The 13,416-nt window shown below is 50.0% G+C and overlaps 1 protein-coding gene across 1 annotated transcript; it reads left to right on the top strand.

Annotated features, from left to right (window-relative positions):
• Positions 1–8,485: 8,485 nt before the first annotated feature.
• Positions 8,486–10,340, top strand: LOC308624264 (cathelicidin-5-like; the record flags this gene model as incomplete). The annotated part of the gene is made up of 4 exons (XM_081247356.1): positions 8,486–8,690; positions 9,312–9,422; positions 9,564–9,635; positions 10,239–10,340. Exons 1-4 carry the CDS (start codon positions 8,493–8,495, stop codon positions 10,338–10,340), a joined length of 483 nt encoding a protein of 160 aa, XP_081103482.1. The 5' UTR covers positions 8,486–8,492.
• Between the last annotated feature and the right edge of the window lie 3,076 nt (positions 10,341–13,416).

Genomic DNA, 13,416 nt, shown 5'->3' with positions numbered 1-13,416 from the left:
TGGGCTTCTCATCGCAGTGGCTTCTCTTGTTGTGGAGCACGGGCTCTAGGCGCCTGGGCTTCAGTAGTTGTGGCTCACGGGCTCAGTAGTTGTGATTCTCGGGCTCCAGGCGCGCGGGCTCAGTAATTATGGCTCGCAGGCTTAGCTGCTCCACGACACGTGGGATCTTCCCGGACCAGGGCTTGAACCGTGTCCCCTGCATTGGCACACGGATTCTTAACCACTGCACCACCAGGGAAGTCCCTCTAGAGCCTTTTTCAGGGTGGGACAAGCTCAGGGCCGGGAGCCCCAAACCTGTGTTGCTAGTCTCAGCTGGCCCTTTATCTTATGTGTCAGCCTCTTGATCACTCTTGGTCTCGGTTGCACCCCTCCAGGAAATGGGAGGAATGACTTCTGATCAGTGTACCACACAGAGGCATTAGCAAGAGAGAACAAAGCAAATAGTGTAAACACTTCTCAGAAGTTTGAAATAAACTTCTGAGAAGTGAGTCTGACTCCCTCAGGAAGTCAGAGGTCCCCGCTAGCAGCTGGGCCCTCCTTACAGCTTGCACTTGGATGCTATTCACCTCACAGATTGTCCTGGGAGGAGAGGAAACTCTTTGTGCTAGGGGCTGGAAGTGGCTGGAGACGAGGAAGCTGGACTTGTGGTAACATTGACCTGTCCCAGTCTTTCTCAATCCCTGGGCCTCTGGGAGGTGAAATTGTTCCTAGGGCTCCCTCCTGTCCTGGTTGAGTTAGAGTCTCTTGTGCCATCCTGCTGCTGACTGGCTGACAAAGGCCCCCATTAGGCAAGGTGCCTTGTTGGGGGGTGGCAGATAGAGGAAGGACTCATAGTTTTGATAAAAGAAATTTTCACATAATGAGGTATGGGGGAGTCATTCTGGCTGATACACGAGTTAACTTGAATTTTATGGTAACTGAGACAGCCTGTTTGTGGCCAACTAAGCCCGTGTGCCACAACTACTGAGCCTGTGCTCTAGAGCTGGTGAGCCACAACTACTGAGCCCGCGTGCCACAACTAATGAAGCCCACATGCCTAGAGCCCGTGCTCCGCAACAACAGAAGCCACCACGATGAGAAGCACACCGCAATGAAGAGTAGCCCCCACTCGCAGCAACCAGAGAAAGCCCACGCACAGCAATGAAGACCCAACACAGCCAAAAATAAATAAATAAATTTATTAAAAAATTAAAAATAAATAAAGCTTAGAGTTTATTAAAGTTCCCTGGTGGCCTAGTGGTTAGGATTCCAGGCTTTCACTGCCGCAGCCCGGGTTCAATCCTTGGTCAAGGAACTGAGATCCCGCAAGCCGTGTGTCTTGGGGCGGGGGATGGGGGGTGGGGGAAAGCTTAAATGCTTCCCTTCCTGGGACACCAGTGCTGGTACTCCTCCTTTGATGATAAGGCTCCCTTCCCAGTTGCCAAGGCCATACTGACTCGCTGTGGACATGCTGGTCTGTTTTTTTTTTTTTTGAAACCTTGAAGAAATGTATCCCTGACTTGTTTAATGTTCTTTGTTCTGAGAAGATATAAAACTGTGCTGAGAGCCATGCTTCTCAGGAGCAGTTTCTCAGAGTAATCTGGGAAGATGGTTTCCGGGCTATAGTCCTCAGTTTGGCTCAAATAAAACTCTCTTCTATTCTTATTATAGATTGTTTATTGATTATTTTCACTGACAGTTTCCAGGACCTAGACCTTTCTAGCCCTGAGCAATACCTGCCCTAGAGGACTTGGGGCTGGACCCATTCCAATCCTTTGAGCCTAAAATCCAGAATCCAAGGCGTGCCCTGGGCCTTCTGGGATGTTTGTGTGTTCTGTGAAAAAAGGGGCACAATTAAGGAAATTGGGGTTAATCAGAGTGAAACATGTTCCTTTCCTGCAGGACTCTCAACAGCCTTTAGTAAGCTAACATGTATTGTGAGTCTCCGGGAAACAGCAAGGGAGGGTTCACATACTTCTTTGACCGTGGGACCCTTTTCTTGGGAATCTTGCATGACCCCCCCTAGTCCATGGAACATGCTCTGAGAAGTACCCACTTAATCCATGCAGCCCTCACATTCACTTCACAGAGGTAATGGAAACACAGAGTGGGCTAGGGGCTTGCCTCAGCCCCAGGTTGGTGGTCTCCTAAGCGTGGCCAGGGCCTCCCTTCCCTGGGCACACTCAGAGCCTTCCTGAGTGGGCAGGGAGGGGGCAGCTGCAGGGCTACTGCTCTTCCTCACCTTCACCCCTTTCTGTCATCTTCAGTGGCTCAAGGGCCAGTTCATGTGAGCGTGGGCTCTGCGGCCACAGAGAGCTGGGGAGACCAAACAATTGCCCACACATTGCCGGCGCTTCCCTCCCTGCTCTGCAAATTTTGAAACTGAGATATAAATTATCTACCATAAAATTCACAGTTTTAAGGTAATTATTTCAGCTTTGACAAAAACGCACAATCGTGTTACCATCATCACAATCAGGATGTAGAACATTTTCATTACCCCAAATGTTCCCTCATGGCCCTTTGCAGTCTACCTTGTCTTCCTAACCCTGGCCCCTGGCAGCCACTGATCTGTTTCCTATCACGATAGGTTTTCCTTTTCTGGAGTTTTCATATAAATAGAATCATGCAATATGTGATTTTTGCATCTGACTTCTTTCACTTATCATAATGTCTAGCATAATGTTTATGAGGTTCATTCGTGATGGTATATAACCAGTTTGTTCTTTTTTACTGGCAAGTAGCATTCCATCATGTGGATGTCCTGCAGTTTGATGGACTTGCTGATGGACGTCTGGGTTGTTCCTGGGTTTTGACTATTATCAAGTTGCTATGCACATTCTTGTACAAATTTGTGTGTGGAGGAATGTTTTCATTTCTTGATGGTAAATACCTAGGAGTGGAATTTCTGGGATGTATGGTAAGCGTGAGAGCTTACCCTTTTCAAGAGGGTTTCTGGTTGTCCTCCCATCATCTGCAAGGGGAAGAGGGGGATGAGAGGGTGAGCTGAAGCTGGGAGAGGTTGGAGCCTCGACCTTATATCTGTCTCTGAGTAGTTTGGTATCTTGGGCAAGTTGCTTTATCCTGGTCTGGGCTGGCCTCAGTTTATTCATCTGTGAAATGGCAATAGCACTATGATTCTCCCTTCCTGTCCCAGCAGGGGTGGAACGAAGGTCAGCAGCTTGCGAGCAAGAACATGGTCCTGGGACAAAGGCCTCCCACTGAGAGCTCTATTCCCTCTCAAGTCAGTGTGGACAGGACAACGTCAATTCCTGCAAATCCTAAGAGGTTCCTTTTGGTCCTGAGCCGAGTGGGCAAGGCCTAACATTTTTGGGGTTGTTAAAGGCGATCCTCTTGCCACAAACACCTTGGAATATGGAGCTATAAAGGAGGAGAAAAATTTTGCAAGGAGACCAAAGTAAAAAGGATCTTTACCACTGTCTTATACACATGTGGCCACTTAAATTTAAATTAATGAAAATTAAATTAAGAAGTCAGTTCCTCAGTTGCACAAGTCACATTTCAAGTGCTCAGTAGCCATGTGTGTTTAATGGCTGCCATACTGGATAGCACGGATACAGAATATTTCCTTCATCAGAGAAAGTTCTGGTTGAGACTCCAAACCCTTCCCTTTGGGAGGGTCCGTATTGTTAGTACATCTCTAGTAAACTGAGGCAGGCCCCATGGAGGTCAGCTGGCTTACAGATAAGGACCCCCGAAGATCCAATGGGCAGAACTCACTGTGAGAGAGCTGGCTGCACAGGGACCCTGTGGCTGGCTGGTGGGTATGGCCCCTGAGATGGACAGCTGGACATGGCGAGGGCTGTGCACAGGCAGAGGGCTGGGATGCAGCCCTGGCTCTCTAAGGGGCTGTGGAGGGAGGTGGAGTGGAAAAGGAAGTGGTTGGCTGGAGCAATTGTGGGAGCTGGCAGGTTTGCTAGCATAAGATGTGAGAGCTCCATTTGAGGGGTGGGTAGTGGGCCTTCTGGGAGGGTCAGACATTTGAGAAATGAATTGGGCCTATGACTGAGCTGGGCCTCGTGAGAGCACCTCCTCGGCCAAGGCTCCTGAAGGGGGAACTATGGACTTCTTCTGCCTGAGCCCGGTGTCTCCAGGAAGGCAACCCTTGCTTGAGTACTCTCAGCAAGACTCTCAAGGGTCAGTGTTGTGTGCAGGTCTCAGACTATCAACAGCCAGTGTTGTGACAGGACCAGCCCTTGGGGCTCTGATTATGACTGCACGATGCCCTTCAGCAATCGCCATCAGAGAACTCTGAAAAAAAAAGTTTCATTATTTATGGGACTGGGAAATTATGTGGCATGACTGGGGCCACTCAAAGACATCTAGGGCAGAGAGTATGGGCCTGGGGTCCTGCTTTTATTGCAGTTGAGGATGGGGGCCTAGGGTTTCTAACAGCTCACTTTTTATTGGTGAATTTAAAACATAAGAGCAGGAATTTAAAGCACAGGAAGAGAAAAAACAAGTGGCCCAAATGGTCAGTTAAAGAAATCTGAAACAAAGGACTCTCAGTAGGGGGAGGTGGCCTGGCTTTTTTAATCTAGTCACTCGGCTAACAACATGTTTATTCAAGATAGCCACCTTTGAAGTGGATGCCTGGCCGTCAAAGCTTAAATCAGGCAGTTGCATTACAAAAAAGAAAAGAAAAAAGAGAAAGAAAAAAAACCAATCAACTGTCAGGGTTTACACTACAATCCACCAAGTGATGTCTGGGCATCAGAGTCAATAGGGAGGACCTTGGGCTTCCCTGGTGGTGCAGTGGTTGAGAGTCTGTCTGCCGGTGCAGGGGACACGGGTTCGGGCCTTGGTCCGGGAGGATCCCACATGCCGCAGAGCAACTGGGCCCTTGAACCACAACTACTGAGCCTGCATATCCGGAGCCTGTGCTCCGCAACAGGAGAGGCTGCGACAGTGAGAGGCCCGCACACCGCGATGAAGAGTGGTCCCCGCTTGCCACAACTAGAGAAAGCCCTCGCACAGAAACGAAGACCCAACGCAGCCAAATAAATAAATAAATAAAATAAATTTATAAAAAAAAAGTAGTGAGGACCTTAACTACCTGGGTAGTTGATATGCTAAAAGTCAGAGGTTATAACCCAGAAACACACATCTAAATAGGATTACAATATCAAATCTTTTTTTTAATACATCTCTATTGGAGTATAATTGCTTTACAATTGTGTGTTAGTTTCTGCTCTACAACGGAGTGAATCAGCTATATTTATACATACATCCCCATATCCCCTCCCTTTTGAGTCTCCCTCCCACCCTCCCTATCCCATCCCACTAGGTCGTCACAAAGCACTGAGCTAATCTCCCCGTGCTGTGCAGCAGATTCCCAATAGCTATCTATTTTACATTTAGTATTATATATATGTCAGTGCTACTCTCTCACTATGTCCCAGCCTCCCCTTCCCCCACTGTGTTCTCAAGTCTGTTCTCTACGTCTGCGTCTTTATTCCTGCCCTGCCACTAAGTTCATCAGCACTGTTTTTTTTTTTAGATTCCATATATGTGCGTTATCATATGCTATTTGTTTTTCTCTTTCTGACTTACTTCACTCTGTATGACAGACTCTAGGTCCATCCACCTCACTACAAATAACTCAATTTCATTCCTTTTTACAGCTGAGTAATATTTCACTGTATATATGTGCCACATCTTCTTTATCCATTCATCTGTCAATGGGCATTTAGATTGCTTCCATGTCCTGCCTATTGTAAATAGTGCTGCAATGAACATTGTGGTACATGTATCTTTTTTTTAAATTAATTATTTTATTAACTTGTTTATTTATTTATTTATTTTGACTGCGTTGGGTCTTCGTTGCTGCCCGCGGGCTTTCTCTAGTTGCAGCGAGCGGGGTCTGCTCTTCGTTGTGATGCATGGGCTTCTCATTGCGGTGGCCTCTCTTGTTGCAAAGCACAGGCTCTAGGCACGCGGGCCTCAATAGTTGTGATGCATGGGCTCAGTAGTTGTAGCTTGTGGGCTCTAGAGCGCAGGCTAAGTAGTTGTGGCACATGGGCTTAGTTGCTCCGTGACATGTGGGATCTTCCTGGACCAGGGCTCAAACCCATGTCCCCTGCATTGGCAGGCGGATTCTTAACCACTTCACCACCAGGGAAGCCCACATGTATCTTTTTGAAGTATGGTTTTCTCTGGGTATATGCCCAGTAGTGGGATTGCTGGGTTGTATGGTAGTTCTATTTCTAGTTTTTTAAGGGACCTCCATACTGTTCTCCTTAGTGGTTGTAGTAGCAAATCTTATAATAATTATACAGGCAATAGTCTGAAATCCAGTCTAGAACCATTGTCCCAAACTTGAAGGTTTCAGCCATGAAAATAGGTCAGTGATCTTGAGGGTCCTAGGGATTTGTTCAAGGATTTGCATAATATTGTGGAAAATGTTAATATTTGGCACCATCCTGTGAAATAGGTCTGAGCCTGTCCAGAGATGGTAGGTTGCTCCATATCTCATCAAACCAGTCTCTTAGTCCTGAGAATAGATCAGTTTAGTTAAAAAGTTGTGCTTCATTTTCGGAAGCAGTGATGCAGGTGAATTCCCCAAGTTAGGCCTACAGAGTACAAGCAATCAGGTATTTAATGAGAGGCATTTCTATGGGAACAAAACAAAAAAAAATTTTTTTTTTTAAAAAAAGGGGGCTTCCCTGGTGGTGCAGTGGTTGAGAGTCCACCTGCCGATGCAGGGGACACGGGTTCGTGCCCCGGTCTGGGAGGATCCCACATGCCATGGAGCGGCTGGGCCCGTGCGCCATGGCCGCTGAGCCTGCGCGTCCGGAGCCTGTGCTCCGCAACGGGAGAGGCCACAGCAGTGAGAGGCCCACGTACCACAAAAAACAAAAACCAAAAAACAAAGGTGAGTGACTGGAGCAGATTGTAATCCCAATTTCTGACTTCTGAAGGCAGCCAGATTTCTAGGTGTTGGGCTTAAATCCTCTTCAAATGGAGTGAGGGCAGACAGTGGCAATCTAATAGATTTTCCTGGGTCACAGTTTGAATCTCTGGTGATGCTTCTGAGTGGCCCACACAGCAACAGACTTGAAGATTGCCCATACATGAGCTGTTATGGTGATTTCTCTGATATTTATATTAAGTTGTCCTATTTTAGCCTGCATAGCTTCAGGAAAAGGGCAGTTTTAGTTCTCAATGATTCCAAGTCAGGAGGATGGGAGAAAAATTAGAAACATTAGTTTGGAGAGTTGTAGCCAGATATTAGAGGAAATGAGGAGAAATCAGTATCCAGACCAGTTTATAAGTAGACAACAAAACCTCAATGACAATGAACAGAACTAGTATTTAATATCCTCAAGTACATATTAAATTTTCGACTGAAACATAATTTTTCTGTCTAAAGTTACCCCCATTTTTATCAAAGATAACCAGCATAAGACTAATTTGCTTGCAAATTAAGTCTAGTTTCAATAAAATTGGCCTGATTATTTATGAGTTCAGCAAGAAAAAGTGACTGACCATATAGGCTCCTTTAAGTCTGCTTTGCTGGAACTTTTCATAAGGAATCCCAGATTGAACTTTTAAAATTCTACTATTCTTGGGCTTCCCTGGTGGCGCAGTGGTTGAGAGTCCGCCTGCCAATGCAGGGGACACGGGTTCGTGCCCCTATCCCGGAAGATCCCACATGCCGCGCAGCGGCTGGGCCCGCGAGCCATGGCCGTGGAGCCTGTGTGTCCGGAGCCTGTGCTCCGCAACGGGAGAGGCCACGGCAGTGAGAGGCCCGCGTACAGCAAAAAAAAAAAAAAAAAAAAAAAAAAAAAAGAGTAAAATTCTACTATTCTTGAGGCTTGGTTGGGAGGGGCCAGGGTAATAGGCCACTGCTGGCAGGGACTTGGGATGGGACATTTTTAGAGTGAGAAAGTCAGTGGAGAAGAATCCAGGAGAGGGGACAAATGGAGCCAGGCCCCTGACTGGTTGAGGGCTGGGCCCAGAAGACAAGATGGTGTGGGGTTGACTGTCTGCCTAGGGTTTGGCTAGGTGTGTAAGGCTCTAGAAGGAGCTGGTACAGTCATCCACTCACCAACATTAACTGATGACTACTCTCTGCCAGACAGTGCCTAGAGGAGGAGATTGAGTGCTGAATACACTCCTTTACCCCATTCCTGAGGAGGCCAGAGTGTGGAGGCAGAGGGCATGTAAGACAGAGCCTGGTCCTCCCTCTCCTGGAGGACTCAATGCTCTTGAGCAACCCTGCCTATGACACTCCCCGTGGGCCCCAGGAGAGGCCAAGACGTTGTCAGGGAGATGGAGAAACCATCTTCAACTTCACAGGAGGCTTCCCTCGCCCACTGCCCAGCAATCCCGTGAGGCAACAGCAGGGGCTGAGGCAAGTCCAGCTCACAGCCGGGGAGGAGATCAGGGATGGGGCAGGTCAGGAAGACACGTGGTTGGGCCATTGCAACAGGCCCAGGAGGGGCATAAAGGACGGTCCTGCATGCTGGGAGGAGGCCGATTTGGGGACCATGGAGAGTCAGAGGGCAAGCCTCGCCCTGGGGCGGTGGTTACTGTGGCTACTGCTGCTGGGACTAGTGGTGCCCTCGGTCAGCGCCCAGGCCCTCAGCTACAGGGAAGCTGTGTTTCGTGCTTTGGATCAGCTCAACAAGTGGTCCTTAGAAGCTAATCTCTACCGCCTCCTGGAGCTGGACCTGCCTCCCAAGACCGTGAGTCAGGAGGGGCCTGGGAAGGGGGCTTTCTCCCGCCAGCCCTGGCCACGCTGTCACCCCCTCTGCTCAGGCTCTACCTCCTGTCAGGAAGGCACTTCTCCCTCTAGGTGGGCTCCCACCTCTTCCAGGAAACCTCAGAGCTGGGTCCCCTCCTAGCATGAGAGCTTCCTGCCTTAGCATCTCTACTGTGGGAACAGGTGCCCTGGGCTCCAGGGCTTTCTGGGAGCTCCAGGGATGGGGGGGCGGTCACTCGGTCTGTGATGTGACTTCCCTGCTTTAAGTCCCATCTGTTCCTCATTGTCTCCCTACCAGGGAGGGCTCTGCTCAGCTTGGAGGTTCCAGTGACAAGGTGTTTCCCTGCAGGTGGTCCCTGACTTGCCTCAGCCCCTCCGTGGGGAAGGTGTTCTCATCAGAGCTAGTCTGAGGTCCGCTCCTGCTCTCTGTGTGCCCATGAGTCCAGGAGTGGGCTCTGTCCCCTTCTCCTGTGCACCCAGCACCAAGCCCAGGGCCAGGCACACAGGAGGGGCTGGAGAGGCTGCCGTCTAGGTGAGGGGCAGGGAGACAGATCAGAGAAGGAAGCATGAGCTTGAGCCCAGTCACCCCACTTTGATCCTTGAGCAGGATGAGAACCTGGACACCCCAAAGCCTGTGAGCTTCATGGTGAAGGAGACTGGGTGCCCCAGGATGACCCAGCAGCCCCCAGAGCAGTGTGACTTCAAGGAGAATGGAGTGAGGCTGGAGGCTTAGAGTGCTGGTGGATGCTTCCCAGGGAGCTGAATAGGGGTCTTCGGGGAAGATTTCCAGCCCCTGGGCTGAGACTGGGAGGCAATGGTCTGGGTGTTCAGGTTGAACTCGAACCTCCCCTCACAGCTGGTGAAAGAGTGTGTGGGGACAGTCACCCTGGCTCAGATCAGGGACAACTTCGATATCACTTGCACTGTGGTGAGTGGCCCATTCTGTGTTGTGGAGCTAATAACAGGGTGGGTTGTGGAACATCCTTTGGACCAAATACCCACTGCCCCTTCCAGGGCAGAGAAAGGCCCTCCTACCTGGCCCCTCCCTCACCCAAGCCCCAGGTCTCCAGGACTGGCTCTGCCATCCCTTAGAGCAGTGGTTCTCTAAGTGGGGTCCCACCCTGGAACTTGACAGAAAGGCAGATTCCCAGGCCCCACTTAGACCTCCTGAATCAGACTCTGGGCTGGGTCCCAGCCATTTGTATTTTCACCAGGCCTCCAGGGGATTCTTACTGCTGAATTCTGAGAGGCACTGACTAGAGTAATGTGCCTTTAGCCCCTACTCCCGTCCAGCTTTGATGGGATGGGCTTGTGACCCTGGGAAACCCCTTGCCATCTGTGGACCCCAGTTTCCTCATCTGTCTGTGGGTGTAGGGTTTCAACCACATGCTCCAAAGGTCACAGCCAGAAAGTGAACTGGGGCCCAAAGTCTCCTGAAGTCACCCAGTTAGTAGGGATGTCCACGTGGGGAGGATTCTGGTCTTACCCTGGGCCCATTTTCCATAGTAACTTGTTTCTTCCTGTTGCATAGCCCCAGAGTGTTGGGGGACTGCGAAGCCTGGGTAGGAAGATACTAAGAGGTTGGAAGAAGTATGGCCCAATTATCGTCCCAATAATCAGATTAATTGGGTGAATTGTCAGCCCAGGGAAAAGTCCAAAGAGTCTGCCTGCCCTGGTTCAGACTTCTGGACCCTGAGAAATAAATTCTTGTGAAAGCAACTTACTCCAGGCCTCAATTTCATTTGTCTCCCCTCCTCCCACTTACCAGGACTGAGTCCTTAACTCTGGGTAGCCTCTTTTGTGTGTGTGTGTGTGTGTGTGTGTGTGTGTGTGTGTGAGAGAGAGAGAGAGAGAGAGAGAGAGAAAGAGAGAGAGAGAGAGAGAGAGAGAGAGATCACTCCTGAAAACACAGTCATGGGGGAGGCCCCTGTTCCTTCCAGGAGGGCATGGGGAGAGGCAACAGGGCCAAGAGGTCCAGCACAGCGTCTCCATTCTCGGGTCCCTCCCGTGCCCTTCACACGCCTCTGCCCTCCTCCTCCAACACCCAGTAGGGACTTAAGGAGACCTGCTCTGTGTGCAGTGCTGGTGGGGCTGCTGTCCCTGCTCACATGGAGGTGACAGTCTGGAGGGGCCAGGCATTTGATAAACACTCACAGAGACGCAGTTCAGTCTCAGGGCTAAGCCTGCAGGTACAATGGCCATAGTGTTTCACTTGCCCTTGACAATCTTAACTCTGGAAAGCCCACCCTCCTTGCTTTTCCTTTGACATTGAACACATCACTGTTTCTTCAGCTGGGTCCCAGATTTCAGTTGTGAGCTTGTGTTCATTTTTATTTTTATTTTTGTCTGCACTGGGTCATCGTTGCAGTGCTCAGGCTCTTTGTCGTGGGCTTCTCTCTAGTTGTGGCACACGGGTTTAGTTGCCCCACGGCAGGTGGGCTCTTAGTTCCTCAACCAGATTTCGAAGCCATGTGCCCTGCATTGAAAGGTGGCTTCTTAACCACTGGACCACCTGGGAAGTTCCTGTGAACTTGTGTTTAGGGATCAAAGGTATATAAATGTTTTGTACCATTAAAAAGAAGCATCCTGCTCATTGGGGTGAAGAGCTCTGCATGAGTGTGAGAGATACACAGAGTGACACACAGGTCACATATCTGTTTGCCTGGGTATTTCAGACACTGTCCATGTCTTGCCCACTCCCCATTCTCTAGCTGACCTGTGCTCTGGGGCAGACTGGAAACATTGGGGAGTTTGAACCCAGGGAGCAGCCTCAACCAACCACTGGGGGGACCTGGTGGAAAAATACCTCCTCTTCCTCACTCCTTGGGGGGCCCACTCCCAGACATGTCACACGTCCCCCTGAGGTCCCCAGCTGGCTTGGGCCCCTGTCGCCCACTTCTGTGACCTGTTCATTGACACGTCCTCTTCTGACTCAGGTCCTGCCCTGTCTCTCTTCTCTACACTCGTGCTGATGCTTTCTGGAATCACCTCCCAAACAAACTACTTCCACTAAATGCTTGTCTTAGGTCTGCTTGTGGGCCAACCTGTACCAAGACACAGATTCCCCTCTCTGAGAGGGACAGAGGACAGGATCTCACAGAGCCTTTACTTTGTTACCTGTCAGGCTTGTCTCCTCTTGGTGAGCAGGTGGGGCTGATCTCAGGCAGGTTAGAGGAACCTCATGCTTCTCACTCTACATCAACCCAAGTTGGGGGAGGAAACTTTACAGAGGAAACCCAGGGGGCTGTGTTGTGTCTGTGCCAGAGGATACAGGCTTGCCAGAGCCAGTTGTTAAATGGTCAGGATTTTTCTGAGCTGGTTGTTAAACTCTTGGTAGCTTGAAATTGGCCTTGGTGGAAGTATTTCCACCATGGAAATCAGCAAATGTTACCCATCAGTTTTGTCATAGCTGGTACATCACTGCCCAACCTGAGAGACGGATCACTTATCAGGATGATATGGGCCTGTGCTGATCACATCTGTTTCCAATTTCCTCCCGTGACTGCCCATCCTGCTTCTATGGCAATCCACCTATAGCCTCAGCCCTGTCTTGTCCTTTCACATTTTACATGGATGTTGGCCATATGTCCCTTGTCTGGGACCAGGCCCTCAACATGCATACGTGACCACTGATAGCAGAAAGGAGATGATGCAAACATTTTTTCCATTGCAACCTTTGAGAAGGAGACATAACAGGCAGGGAGGCATGGAGGCCTTGTCAGTGCCTTCTACAGTGATTGACTGGTGAGTCTGCCGTTTGACCATTAGATCTCTTACCCCTGAGAAAACAGGCAACAGACTTTCATGAATGGCATAGAGCATCAGCATGCTTCGCTTGTCAGTCCTCCCTGAGAGTAAAACTCTGGATGGTGAGTTCCATTTGCATGTGATGGCTACAGTGTGATGGGTGTGCAATGGAGGGGATCTGAGCCCAGCAAGGGGGAAAGAGGGTGCTCTGGGGAGAAAACTGCTTAGGAAAAGCAGAGGGACTGGCATGGTACAGTGAGAAGTGACACTCAGTTCAGTGCTCAAGGGAGACATGCAAGGGGGTGGGTCAGGGTGGGACTGGAGAGATGGACAGACCCAGGTCCGGAAGAGCAATAACGAGCCAGATGATTTTAGAGGGGGAGAGCAGATCCTTGTCCACATTAGCCAACACCCTGGCTTCAGTGTGTGTGTGTGTGTGTGTGTGTGTGTGTGTGTGTATGTGTATTCACGAGGGGTGAATCATCAGGGAGCCCAGCAAGGACGTGTCACCCCAGGGCAATGGCCAAGGGGAGAGGAGGGAAGGGAGAATAGAAGGAGGGTTGTCCCAGAAGCTGAGAGAGTGTGGGGCTGACTGGGATGGAGTCAATGAAGAGGGGATGAGGAAGGTTGACCCCCTGACAGGTTGAACAATGCGAGGGGTGGGTTCTGAGAACGTGATCATGGGCTGGTCAGAGTCCTGGTGTAGATATGAGATGAGTGTGGGGGGAGGTGACAGTTCAGTTTTGACCACATTGGATCTGATATCCCAGGGGCATGAAATGCCAGTTTCCTTGGGTGGGGCACTGGGCAGCAGGTGCTGTGAGTGCCCTGCCCAGATCCCCCTCACTGGGCAGCTGCCCCGCCCCCCGTCTGTCCCCCAGCTGTTTGAAATGTGCAATACAGATGCTAATGGCTCACAGGTGCCCCCTTCACAGCTGCCTTCATAGCCTCCCAGGAGATGC

The sequence above is a fragment of the Mesoplodon bidens genome, assembly GCF_964165515.1.
Source record: "Mesoplodon bidens genome assembly, chromosome: 10".
Taxonomy (NCBI): domain Eukaryota; kingdom Metazoa; phylum Chordata; class Mammalia; order Artiodactyla; family Ziphiidae; genus Mesoplodon; species Mesoplodon bidens.
The sequence above is the reverse complement of the archived record's forward strand: the minus strand, read 5'-3'. Positions and strand labels throughout refer to the sequence as shown.